We start from the raw sequence: 13,330 nt of genomic DNA, 5'->3' as shown, positions 1-13,330 counted from the left end.
TCTTTCTTCCCCTAGAACACAACCCGCCATATGGGGAAGGGAGATGCAGAGCAGACTGTTGATACTGCAAAGATGGGGGGAATGGAGAGGACGCGGAATTCCACCCTGAGTGACACCTGGGTCCTCTGTGGTGACGCGACCTGACCTGAAGCCACGCTGTGCCCCACATGGGTGGCGTGGGTTCTTTGGTGGCACTTAATCTCCGTCCTCTAAAGTATAAATTGTTTCATGTCAGTATTGCTCGTTTCACCAGATTGTTCTAGTCAAGATGACCTCTGGACCCCCCTCCCCGCAGCTGCTCCCCCATCTCCGTCCCGCCCCCTTGAGCCCCCTCCTCCTCGCAGCTGCCCCCGGTCCCGCCGCCCCTCCCCCCGCCGGGAGCGCTCCGGGCGCGCCGGCCCCGCCCCGCATGGCCTCCCCGGGATAAGGGCCTCCCCGCGCGGCGCGCCCGCTCTTCCCCCGCTGCCTCCCAAAGCCGCGGGCCAGGGTCAGGGCGGGGGCCGGGCGGGCGTGCAGGGGGTGCTCGCGGCGCCCCGGCTCCGCCATGGTGGAGGCCTGGTACATGGACGAGTCCGCCGACGACCCGAGGCGGCCCCACCGCGCCGAGCCCAACCGCCCGGTCGGCCTGGAGCAGCTGCGCCGGCTCGGGGTTCTTTATTGGAAGGTACGCAGGGCCGAGGGCAGTCCCCCCATCGGGTCCCCCGTGCTCCCCGCACACCCCAACTTGCAGCGGGTGGGGACCGCGGCCGGAACAGGGCCGGGGGTGGGGAGTGGTGCTGCTCATGCTCAGTAGGGGAGCCGGGTGGTCGGCGGCGCCCGGGACATGCGGCGCCGGGAAACCTCCGCCTGGGGGCGGTGCGCATGCTCAGTAGGGGGGCCGGGTGGTCGGCGGCGCCCGGGACCCTCCACCTGGGAGCGGTGCGCATGCTCAGTAGGGGTCCAGGTGGTCGGCGTCCGGGGCATGCTGCGCTTGCCCGGTTTTAGGCGTTCCGGGCGCCGTGCGCATGCTCAGCATTGTGGTCGGCGGCCTGGCCTCCCTGCGCGTGCTCTGCAGACAGGCGGGGCCTGGAATCGGGCACTTGAGATGGCCTCGGGGCCGGGGTGTTTGGTCTGACGCGGTGCGCCGGGAGGACACGGATGGGTTCGCGCCGGGCACATTATTAGTGGACTATGCGGGGCGAGAGCGGGGCGGGAGACCTTGGAGACCGTCCCCAGGACCCCTGTGCGGTGCCCCGTGGTGCGCCGGCCTCCTCCGCAGGCGGCAGGTGCGCTCTCCCGGCGAGGTGCGCGCAGCGGTGCGGGGTGAGGGTCTCCTCGCGTGGGACCGCCCTCACCCCCCGCCGGCTGCAGGGTCCCCGCTGCCCGAGCCCGCTGTGATGTCCGCTCCCAAGGCGCTTGCTCCATCTGGGGCCAGAGTGGAGTGAACTCCGGTGTGCGCGGAGCCGCGCTTTTCCCCCATGAGACAGGCTCAGAGAATGTGCCAGCCCAACAGCTCTTTAGACCTCGTCTGGTCTCTCTTAGAGGAGAAGCGAGACGGTTTTCCATGGTACCTCTGGTTGAGTAGTGTTAACTTTTTTTTTTTTTTTAAAGATTCCCCCCCCCCCTTATTTTTAAGTAATCTCTACAGCCAACGTGGGGCTTGAACTCACCGCAGGCTCTACCGACTGAACCAGCCGGGCGCCCCTAGTGTTAACTTTCTAGATAAAACTGCCACCGGGGCCCCGGGGGCTCAGTGGTGAAGCGGTGAGCCTTCGGCTCAGGTCATGATCCTGGGGTCCTGGAATCGAGCCCCGCCTCGGGCTCCCTGCTCAGTGGGGGGTCCGCTTCTCTCTCTCTCTCCCGCTGCCCCTGCTTGTGCTCTCTCCCTCTCTTTCAAATAAAGTCTTTTAAAAAAAGAAAGAAAGCTGCCAGTTATTTCACCAGCAAAAATGGGTTTATTTAGGAATAGCAGAGAATTGCAATCCAGTATAAGCAAACCACAGCAAAAACCATAGGCAAGTCCCCCTAATAAATGAACAATCTTTCATTAAAAAATGGGGGGTGGAATTGGGTGGGCTGTTACAACAAGTCCGCTGGACTAGTGGCGTCTCCTTAGCTGGGCTGTTGCTGGGCAGAGGAACCCTTCCTTGCTCCTGCTGTGGTAAAGTGGCATCCACCTGCCAGGTGGGGCTTTTCCTGTTGGGTCTGCCCTTGACCCACAGCGCTGGGTGTAAGGGCTGCCCCTGCTGGTCCCCTGGCTCCGTTGTAAACAGGGTTCCTTTTCGTTCACGGTGGGCGGAAATGAAGCCAGGGCTAGCCTTCTTGCCATTAAGAGGACTTCTCTACTAAACACTTAGATTTTGGGCCTATGTTAATTTTTACAGATTATTTATCTTTTCCTAGCCCAAGATTTAACACTTAACCTACTGGAAAGTACCGTCTTTGAGGCAATCAAATGGTATATAATGTCTATTATGACAGGGAAATAAATTTTGTTTTATCATAAAATCAATTTATCTGCAATCTAAACTATTAGAAGAGTCAAGTTACTGTACTTTGGGGATTTCATTTTGCTTTTTACAGTTTAAGAGCAAGAATGAGATACTGGTCAACTTGTGAATGTATCCAAAGGATAAAATACCACATTTTAAAAGGCATCTTTTAGTTATTCCATGGGGTCAGACCCAGTGCCTCCTACTTTCTAGTTCTGCTCTGGATAAGTCAAAGGGCTATCAATATTAAATTATGTTTAGGGGTGCTCGGCTGGCCCAGTCGGTAGAGCATCCAACTCTTGGTCTCAGGGTCATGAGTTCATGCCCTATGTTGGGCATGGAGTATACTTAAATAAGTAAATAATGTTTATTCTGTGGTTTTCATGTCCTGTGTATTTTTATATACTTCCTTCGTAATAACTGTTCTTGGTCAGTGGGAACAAATGGAGCATTTTTTCATATCTGGTATCAGTGACACAGCAGAGTGATAAAAAGCTCTGTCTCATACACATAATTTGAAGTTAGATTGTTTTAGTGTGGAGCAGTACTGTGCATATCATGAGGTGGATTTGATAATTTTGGGAGTCATCTTTGTAGAACTTAATGTGTTGATGACCAGTATTTTAAGATATTCTGGAGTTTGCTGTTCAGTAGTTGTGATAAAATGTGCATTTTATCGCAACATAATGCAAGGTATGCTAAATTCGTTGCCAATAGTTTGAAGTAGGAGTGCAGATAACTCTGGCTGGGGTCCTAGGGGAGTGCTTCATGACAAACGTGTTAGAATGGGACCTTGAAGAAGAGATAGGGTTGTGATAAATGAAAATAATGAAGGAGATTTCTAGATGTAGGAAGCTGTCAGGAGCAAGGATGTGGGGATGTGAGGCATCTTTTGGAGAGTAGCAAATAATCCTATTTGGTTTAGAATGTAGATTTTTTAAAAAAAAACAGGTGATAGGGACAGAGGAGTAGAAAAGGCAGCTGGGGCCACATGATGGAAGGCCTCTCATACCAGTTTAATGAATTTGGGTTTTATTTGTAGGCTTCCAGAGCATCAGTCATTTCAGCCAAGGGAAACAGCTGACCAAAGAGATGCCATAGAGGGATCAGTTAGACCTGCAGAGGATTGGTGCTGGAGGAACAGGACTGGGGAGGAGGTGGGGTTGGTGACCTTGGACAGGGTTGGTGACCTTGGACAGGCTTGGCCATGGATGTTTCACCTGGGCTCCTAGCAGTGGGACTAGAATGGGGATGTAGAATCCCCCAGGAAGAACTGCTGGGGAGAAGGGAGGCAAGAATTAAGTACAACTGCACTCTCCTTAGCTATAATGGAGAATTGGGAAACCCTCCAGAGAAATAGGGAAAAGAGGGGAAGGAAGGTTAGTTTGCAATTGACAGAGGACTGGATGATAAATTTGGAGTGCAATCATATTGGAGATCCAGAGAGAGAACACTTCTTTGTTTCCTTGCATTCCTGTGACCTCCTTTTTGTTGTTGTTTAAACTCTAATAGTTGGATGCTGACAAATATGAGAATGATCCAGAATTAGAAAAGATCCGAAAAGAGAGAAACTATTCCTGGATGGACATAATAACCATATGCAAGGATAAACTACCAAATTATGAAGAAAAGGTAAGGTAACTCTAAATTCTTTGAAGAGGGGAATCGTTATATTCACTCTTATTAAACACAAGCTTCTTTGTTTTTTCTTTTAAGATTTAATTATTTATTTGAGAGAGCATGCAAGTGGGGGGAGGAAGGGCAGAGGGCAAGGAAGAGAGAATCCCAAGCAGACTCCCTACTGAGCAGGAAGCCAGACACGGGGCTCCATCTCAGGACCCTGAGATCACAACCTGAGCTGAAATCAAGAGTTGGACATTAAACTGACTGAGCCATCCTTTTTCTAATTTCTTAACATGGTTGCTGAGGTCATGGACTTGCAGCCTTCTTTTTTAATGTAGGTATTTAGTACTGTAGATTTCCCCTAAGTACTGCTTTTGTGGCATCACACAAATTTTAAATGATTTTCATTTTCATCAGAATACCTCCAAATTAATTTTTTTGATTTCTTCTTTGACCCATGTGGGTTTTTTGATACATGTTAGTTTCTAATTATATGGGGACTTTTCCAGAGACTTTTCTTTTATTGCCTTCCAATTTAATTCCACTGTAATCAGAGAATATATTTTGAAAGACTTGAGTCCTTGTAAAATATTGAGGCGGTTTTAATGGGTCACAATATAGTTTATCTTCGTGAATGCACCATGTGAGTCTGAGAAGAATGTGTATTCTGCTGTTGTTGGTTGACTCATTCTATGAATTGGTGGTGCTATTCAACAACTGTTCCTTTCTGATTTTCTGCAAGCTGAACTTGTTGTTTATTGATGGGTGGTGTTGAAATCTCCAACTAAAATAGTGGATTCATGTGTTCTTCTCATTCTGTTAGTTTTGCCTTGTGTATTTTGATATTTGTTGTTGGGCGCATACATGTTCAGGATTGTCATGTCCTCTTAGAGATTTGACTGTTTTGTCATTACATGACATCCATCTTTATCCCTGATGATTTTCCTTGTTCTGAAGTCTGTGTTGTCTGAAATTAATATAGCTCCCTGAGCTGTCTTTTGATTACTGTTAACATGGTGTATCTTTCTCCAAGTTTGCTTTTAACCTATTTGTGTCTTTATTTTAAAGTGGGATTCTCGGGGCGCCTAGATAGCTCAATCGGTTAATCGTCTGCCTTCAGCTCAGGTCATGATCCCAGGGTCCTGGGATCGAGCCCCGCATTGGGCCCCCTGCTCAGTGGGGAGCCTGCTTCTCCCTCTCCCTCTTCCTGCTGCTCCCCCTGCTTGTGCTCTCTTTCTCTCTGTCAAATAAATAAATAAAATCTTTAAATTCTGTCTCCAGTACTTACTAGCTATGTAACCTTGGGCTTCAGTTTCCGAAATGTGTGTCACATCCCTGTCTGGTTCTCATGCTTGCTTTGTCTCTGGAGACGGATTTTTTCTTAACTTTTAACATGCCCTGTTATTTTTGGCTAAAGCCAGAGTGTAGTGTCTGTTAAGAGGAACCAAGGCAAGACGGCCTTTAGTGTGAGGGTTTGTGTTACCTGGGTGGGAGTCCTGTTTGCTGTTGCTGGTGCCAGGGGTTTGGTTTCTTCTAGTTTCCTTGTTTTTCTTCTCCCCTGAGGTCTTTGTTTCTCCAAGCACTCTTCCTCACATAGATTCTGTGTCTCATGGTTCTTCCAAAGCTTTAAGTCACTATTATTCTTCTGAAGCCTTGTCACGCGGTAAGCTGTTGGGGAGGAAAAGTGCTTTGTGATTTCACGATTCAGTCTAGTTTTTAGTGGGCTTAGTTTTTCTGTTGTGGCCTTTTCATTCTCCCTTTAGGCTGGAGGGGGCTGGAGGTGGCCTTCTTGCAAGTCAGATAAGGCTCTGGTACAGTTGTTTCCCTGGGAGTACTGGCCTTTGGTATGCAGGATGTTCTCTGAGTTTTCAAAAATGGCTACTTTTCCCCTCCCATTGCCTGCACCGTGAAAGGGTATTTCTGGGATCTTCATCAAGAGAACCTGGTGGGGTTTCTAGATATAAAAGCCACAGACCTGTGGGGCTCCCTTAATACTGGGCTCCCAGGAGTTTTTCACTTTCGAGCTGGTGCACACTCAACCTGCTGCAGTTTGCCAGGATGACCACTTGTGTGTTGTACCAGTTTACCTGCTCCAGGAGGCTCTGCGTCCACCTCTGTCTCAGAGCTAAGGGAAGCATTTTATCCTGTGACCTCAGTCTTCTGATGGATCTAGGGAAAGTCACCCAGACTGTTCTTCCATCAGCTTGGATGTCTTCTGTGTGTGTTTCGGAGAAAGGAAACAGGCAGGTATACCAACAAACTGAACTAAGAACAAAAGCAGCATGAGAACACGGACCCTGCAAACATACACACATGGTGTCATTGCTGTCAAATTATTCTTGCCGGTCAGAGCATGAGTGTTACAGTACCTTACAAGATGAAGTCATTTCTCACCAAATGCCCTAATGGGTCATGAATTCTCTCAGATTTCAATGGTGTGCTTTTCCATGAATTTTAAATTACTCATCTTCTTAGCAGCGCTTTTGTCTTTTTTTTTTTTTAGTTTAGTTTTTATTCTTTATTTTTTTAATGCACACAGGTGCACACGCATAAGAGAAAGAGAATGGGGAGGGGCAGAGGGATAGGGAGAGAGAGAATCTTAAGCAGGCTCCACAGTAAGTGCAGAACCCTGTGCGGGGCTCGATCTCACAACCCGGGATCATGACCTGAGCCGAAATCAAGAGTTGGACGTTCAACTGAGTGAGCCACCCAGGCGCCCCAGCAGTGCTTTGTCTTATTACATCGAAGGGGCTCAGATGCTGTTAATGTTAGTAATTATATTCTCCCCATCATCCTAGTCCTGCAGAATAGCTTCTCTCCTGGAGGAAAACTCCCTTGCTGATACAGGCTTATCTCTCTTGTTTCTCTGAAACAAACCTTTACTTTCTAATGTGTTATGTTTGTGTTAGGTGTCCTCATGATTAGATTCAAGTGATGCATTTTTGGCAGGAATCCTACACAGAAGGTGTTGTGTCTGCTCGGTGCACCCCATTGGGAGGCATGTGGTGTCAGGACCCTTCCTGGCTGATGGGAAACTTGGTTAAGTTCGTGTTCATTGGGTTCTTCATTGTGAAGTTACCATTTCCCCCTCATAACTAATAAGAAATTTGTGAAGTTACTTTGAGTCTGTGAACACTCTGTTTCTTCTCAAACTTTCACTCAGTGTTTGCAGTAAGTCTTGATGGTTCCTGCCTGAATCAGTCACCGCCATCAGGGTGGTGGAAATGGTGACCTTCTAACTATCCTCTAGTATTGAATTGGCCTCCGTCTGTAAGGAAAAGCTGCCTGTTCCTTCTGGTTACATCAGTGTGGGCTTACAGAGTCTTACTTGAATCATGGCAGGCATGGATTACAGGCCAGTGAGTAATTTTGATGTTCGGATTGCCCCAGACTTAGCAAGTAGGAGCGTTTCTAACTGGTTCCTGTCCTTTTGGCAGATCCCCATCATTTTCCTGAGCACCTCTTTACTTGCTGGATCCACTTGTGCCAGGCACCTCCAGTTCCCCTGATCTCGCCCTAGAATCAGCCCCTCTTCCTGGTACCTGTCACTGGTACTTGGAAACCCAGACGGGAGTCCTCATTGCTACTCGGGGGTCATTGCCCCAGGTCCTTGCAGCAGATGGGGCAGTGAATTCTGTGTCTGTGAGAGAGAGAAATCGTTGGTTTGAGCTGATGCCTCTCATTCTGGTCAACTCCATAGGACTTTTTCTCATCCTCCCTCACTCAGTGCTTGCCCCTCTCTTGTCCCACTGTGAGGACCCCAGCCCCCAATCGCGTCCACCTACTTACTCATTTCCCTCAGCACACACAGTAGTTTCAGCCTGGCTGCTACACCCGTCTGTTGCAGAGGGCAGTCCTGCTGAGTGGGGCGTGAGGCCGGTTTGCAGGTCTTTCTCTCAGACTGAGGACAGAGTGAAGTGATATGGTCACAAATTACTCAGGTCAGTATGGTTTAAGTTTTCCTTCCCATGCTTCTTTTATCCTATTTATGATTACGTAAAACACAACAAAGTTCTAAAATCTCAACTTTGCCAGAAGGGTCATCCCCTTTCCCCTTTACTGCACTGTTCCCACCATCTGCCCGTCGACAGTGGTTGTCTTAGCGTCTTGTTATGACGGTGCTCGTAGACCTCAATATTCTGCCACTCTCTGGTGTTTGGGCATCTGAGTTCTTTCCAGTGTTTTACACTACAGCAGAGAGTAACCTTGTGCAAATTTATATTTATGTAGTCGGAGGCGAATCTTCAGGGTCCGTTCTGGGAAGGGGATTGCTTGGTGCGTGCCTAATGTGAATGTAGTTGGCTGGATCATTCCCCTCCTGGGGGCCGTGACACTTGCGTCACCACAGCCTGCCAGCATTCAAGACGGGTGTTAATGTGCTGCTCTTACTGTATGTAGCCATTTTCCAAATATTTATGGATTTTCCAGAAATGTGTAAACATTAAATAAGGAAAGCTGCAAACACACCTGCATGGGGGACAGAGAGCTGGGGAGATACTAACAGTGCGAGTAGAGACAGTTCGATGATGGCATTTTGGTAAGGGTACAGGGGTGGTTACTGTAAAATTCTTTCAACTATTCTCCGTATTTGAATATTTTTATTATCAATTTTAGGGGGATGAGGACTTTTTGAAAGACAAAAGATTTGAACAAATGGAAGGTGTTTGTTTATGGAAACAGTGACTGCCTTCCTCACGTGTACACGTGGCTTCTGACCTGGTGTGATGACTGTGTGTGTGTGTGTGTGTGTGTGTGTGTGTGTATATATATATATATATATATATATATATATGTGCCAGGCACGTGACGACTGCGCGCGCATCTGAAGCACGTGATGACCGCGCGTGCGTTTGAGGCACGTGACGACTGCATGCGCACGTAAGGCGTGTGACAACTGTGTATGTGCGTAAGGTGCATGATGACCGTGCATGCGTTTGAGGCACGTGACAACTGCGCGTGTGTAAGGCGTGTGATGACTGCGCGCGCGTAAGGCATGTGACAACTGCGTGCGCGTGTGCGACGACCGCGCATGCGTGGCACGTAAGGCGTGTGATGACCGTGTGCGTGTGAGGAATGTGACAACTGCGCACATGTGTAAGGTGCGTGCGAGGCCCGTGACAACCGCGCACAAGGCCCGTGACGACCGCGCGCGAGGCCTGTGACGACAGAGTGCGCGCGCGTGTGAGGCCCGTGACGACTGCGCGTGAGGTCTGTGACGACCGCGCGCGCGCGTGAGGCCCGTGACGACGACCGAGCGCGTGTGAGGCCCGTGATGCCCGCGCGCGAGGCCCGTGACGACCGCGCGCGCGCACGTGTGAGGCCCGTGACGACCAAGCGCGAGGCCCGTGACCACCGCGCGCGTGCGTGCGAGGCCCGTGAGACTGCCGTGTGCGGCGGATGGGAGCAGGAGCCTGGATGTGCGTGGGAGCCTTGACTGCGCCGCTGAGCCGCGTGAGGTTGGGCGAGCGCCCGGCCTGTCCGTGCGCGTTCCCTCGAGGGTCGCGGGGGGAGGACCAGTGCCCTGAGTTGTTCTGTGTGGGGCACTGAGAATGTCGCCGGCACACGGAAGTGCTGTGTCGCTGCTGGTCTGCTGACGGGCTTCCCGATTGCCCGAGCTCCCGCTCTGACGTGTCGTCACCTTCCCGCTGCGGAGAACGCTGCCCCTCACTGGTCTCGGGGCGCTCGGGCTGTCGCGGGCCCGTGCGCACGTGCACGCCCGTCTGAGTCGCCGTTTCCGCCGTCCCCAGAGGAAGGCGTTCTATGAGGAGCACCTGCACCTGGACGACGAGATCCGCTACGTCCTGGACGGCAGCGGGTACTTCGACGTGCGAGATAAGGAGGACAAGTGGATCCGCATTTTCATGGAGAAAGGAGACCTGATAACTCTTCCCGCGGGCATCTACCACCGCTTCACGCTGGATGAAAAGGTAGGACGGCTGTTGAGTTGTTTGAAGTGGCCGGGAGAGGCCGGCGGGAGCCCTTCCGTCGGGCGGCCCGACCGCGCCCCGCTGCGCCCGCCCGGGAGGGCATCGCCGATGTCGGGCGTGCGGGCCGGTGCAGCCTCCTCCTGTCGTCACTGGCGCCGGGATCCGGAAGCGCATGCCTTTGTCACTTGTCACGTGTGAGCGCGCATAGGACAGGTTCCTACAAGCGAAAACGGGGTTGAAAGCTCTGTACCTTTCTATTTATCTGTGAGATTTTATTTATTTGACAGAGAGAGACAGCGAGAGAGGGAACACAAGCAGGGGGAGCGGGAGAGGGAGAAGCAGGCTTCCCACTGAGCAGGGAGCCCGATGCGGGGCTCGATCCCAGGACCCTGGGATCGTGACCTGAGCCCAAGGCAGAACCTCAGCGCCGGAGCCACCCAGGCGCCCCTCGTTTTCACTTCCGAGGGGCGATGCCACGCCGGCCTCCCTGGTGTCCAGCAGCCTGAGGGCCCCGCTGAGCGTGAGGAAGGGTGCGAAGGCCGCCGCCGGGAGCGCGGCGGGCGGCGGGCGGGCGGGTCCGTGCTTGTCCGCGCAGACGGCGGGTTACAGAGAGTGGGCTTCAGCAGCGAACCCCCGCGGCAGAGGCGCTGCTGTCTGAGCGTGAGCGCTTCTGGCCCCGGCCGCCGACACCCGCGGTCTGCGGGGTAACGTGTAGCCGAGGTGCGCGGCCAGCACCGTATCTCGGAGGCGGGTTTAACATGCGGTGTGTCTGTTTTCTAGAACTACGTGAAGGCCATGCGGCTGTTCGTGGGAGATCCCGTGTGGACGGCGTACAACCGGCCCGCTGACCAGTTCGAGGCTCGGGGGCGGTACGTGGCGTTTTTGGCGCAGACAGCCTAGCGGCGCTTCGCCCTTGGGAATGTCCTGAATCACAGCTCAGCCTGTCCTTCCTCCTCGTCTTACGCCCTAGACGTGGGGCTAGGTGCGCTTTCTTGGCAAGGTGATTCGATCGGTGTGTTTAGTGAAAGGAGCTTTATTATAAAAGTGATTTTTACGTGGAAGCAACTCTGGGACTGTGGACAAACCACGTTCATTTTACCTAATTCAAGATCAGCCCGAATGAGAGTCCTCTCCCCAATTGTTCAAGTGCGGGGCTGCTCCGTCCGGACCTGTTTCTTCGACCATAAGCAGACGTCTGCCCCTGCGGTGCCTGCCTTGAAAGAAGGTGTCACAGGAGACAACAGGACCGGCCAGACAGAAGACACTCTTCTCCCAGAACCGGGTGGGGAGTGCTGTCGGGGGCGAGGTCTCTCCTGTTAGTGGGGGCGATGCTCGGAGTTCCTCATGCCACTTTCTTGTTCAGAATAAAGTAGCTGCCTTAATTTTATACTCTTGGCTTGCAGGCCTTGTTCATCATGGTCATGGTGGTTCGCACATGTACGTAATGAATTTATATTTTACCTGCATTGGTGTTTGTTCACTGAGATTCCTAAGTTGATTTCCCTGTTAACTCTTCTACAACCAAGTTTTTGAATTTAATAGGAAAATTAATACATTATCTTTTTCCTCAACAATTATGAGATACAGTTTTGCCTAATTTGTTACAATAATAGAAAAACCCCGAATCAATTTCATGTTTTGAAGAGCAGATTGTTTTAAGGATTTTTTAAACTGGATTAAAAACCTTCGTGTTAAAATTCCTTTCATTGCCTCCACGTGGGCCTTGGGAACGTATGTCCGAGGCATGGAGGAAACTTGTCTTAGACGATTCAGTAAACTGAGTTTTAGGATTGGAACGCACGCGGGTAGCAGGAGGATGGTAAGGGGCGACATGGGCTGTGTCCGCCTCTGACGGGGAAGTCGGGGAGGCTCTTCCTGAGGGCGGCGCTCCTGCGTGGTCGGGTCGCTCATCCAAGGTGAATGTGGGAGAGGATGGATCCTTCGCATAGTCACCACCTGTAGGGCTCTGAGACCAGAATCTTCCCAGGGAGCACAAATGTTCGTCTTCCCAGTAGAACAGTTCTTGCTTTGCTGTCAAGTCTGTGTGGTTATCACTTTAGAGAGAGAGAGATGCCTGCTTGCTGAACAAGGTAGCTCTGCATGGGTGTTGCTTTGCAAATGTGTCGTTTTTAAATTTTTATTTTTTAAAGCTTAATTTATTTGAGAGAGAGACAGCATGGGGTTGGGGGTAGAGGGAGAGAGAGAATCTCAAGGAGGCTCCCTGTTGAGCGCGAACTGGATGTGGGGATTGATCTCACGACCCTGAGATCATGACCTGAGCTGAAACCAAGAGTCGGTTGCTCAACGGACCGTGCCCCCAGGCACCCCAAATGTGTCCTCTTTTTAAAGGTGCGGAGCACTTCCTGCCGTGGTGTTACGTGGCTGGGACACTGATCGGTCAGTGTGCGCGCATAACATGCCTGCCTGTAGCTTCACGCTGGTCTGTGTGCTGGCGTCGTAAGAAAGCTCCGTGTTTTCCTTATTCCGACATAGGCTAAAGGCTGCTGCGAACAGGGCCAGTGAGGTCTTGGGCCAATCCTTGTTGTTCCTGATGAAGAGGCAGGCACGAATAATCCAGGAACTTGTCAGCCTTGGGTCTGGATCCACATTCACCCTTTCACCCCAAGATACTCTCCCTGTTTGGAATCTGGTCTGTAAGGCTCCCGGGTGCCTGCTTTTTCACTCAGGGGTCGCCCTTGTCCACGGCTCCTGAGTCAACGGGGTCCTCTCCTCCCTCTGGTCTTCATGCCCCTCCTGCCACCATCTCGGTCCCCAACTGTGCAGGGATGAAGAGGGAGCTGGAGAGGGAGGAGGGGCCCCACCGCCTCTGAGAAGCCAGATGCTTCAGTGATTGTTGCTAATTAAACCAGGCGGAGCTTTGCATGTATTTTGCTATTTCTGCCCTTCAAATAAAAGAGTTCCCAACTATCAACTTACTATTCTGAACTAAAAATCCTAATTGCCTTTTTTTTTTTTTTAAAGATTTTATTTATTTATTTGACAGACACAGCGAGAGAAAGAACACAAGCAGGGGGAATGGGAGAGGGAGAAGCAGGCTTCCCGCGGAGCAGGGAGCCCGATGCGGGGCTTGATCCCAGGACCCTGGGATCATGACCTGAGCTGAAGGCAGATGCTTAACGACTGAGCCACCCAGACGTCCCCTAATTGACTTTTTTTAATGAAGTTTTTTTTTGTTGTTTTTTTTTTTAAGGGAGGGAGAGAATCTTACGCAGGTTCCCTCGCCTAGCACAGAGCCTGGCACAGGGCTCGATCTCGCAACCCTGAGCTCATGACCTGAGCTGAAATCAA

At 51.2% G+C, this 13,330-nt stretch overlaps 1 protein-coding gene across 1 annotated transcript; it reads left to right on the top strand.

Annotated features, from left to right (window-relative positions):
* The first annotated feature begins 399 nt into the window (after positions 1-399).
* ADI1 (acireductone dioxygenase 1) lies at positions 400-11,595 on the top strand. Its single transcript, XM_021697347.1, has 4 exons — positions 400-664; positions 3,984-4,103; positions 9,842-10,021; positions 10,802-11,595. Exons 1-4 carry the CDS (start codon positions 545-547, stop codon positions 10,919-10,921), a joined length of 540 nt encoding a protein of 179 aa, XP_021553022.1. The 5' UTR covers positions 400-544; the 3' UTR covers positions 10,922-11,595.
* The last annotated feature ends 1,735 nt before the right edge of the window (positions 11,596-13,330 follow it).

Source organism: Neomonachus schauinslandi, chromosome 10 (genome assembly GCF_002201575.2).
Source record: "Neomonachus schauinslandi chromosome 10, ASM220157v2, whole genome shotgun sequence".
Taxonomy (NCBI): Eukaryota; Metazoa; Chordata; class Mammalia; order Carnivora; family Phocidae; genus Neomonachus; species Neomonachus schauinslandi.
This window is presented reverse-complemented; position numbering and strand designations above follow the sequence as displayed.

Coding starts and splice junctions, on each gene's coding strand:
- ADI1 (XM_021697347.1), top strand. CDS start 545: ATGGTGGAGGCCTGGTACATGGACGAGTCCGCCGACGACCCGAGGCGG. Junction 4,104..9,841: donor TACCAAATTATGAAGAAAAG/GTAAGGTAACTC, acceptor CGCCGTCCCCAG/AGGAAGGCGTTCTATGAGGA. Junction 10,022..10,801: donor GCTTCACGCTGGATGAAAAG/GTAGGACGGCTG, acceptor TCTGTTTTCTAG/AACTACGTGAAGGCCATGCG.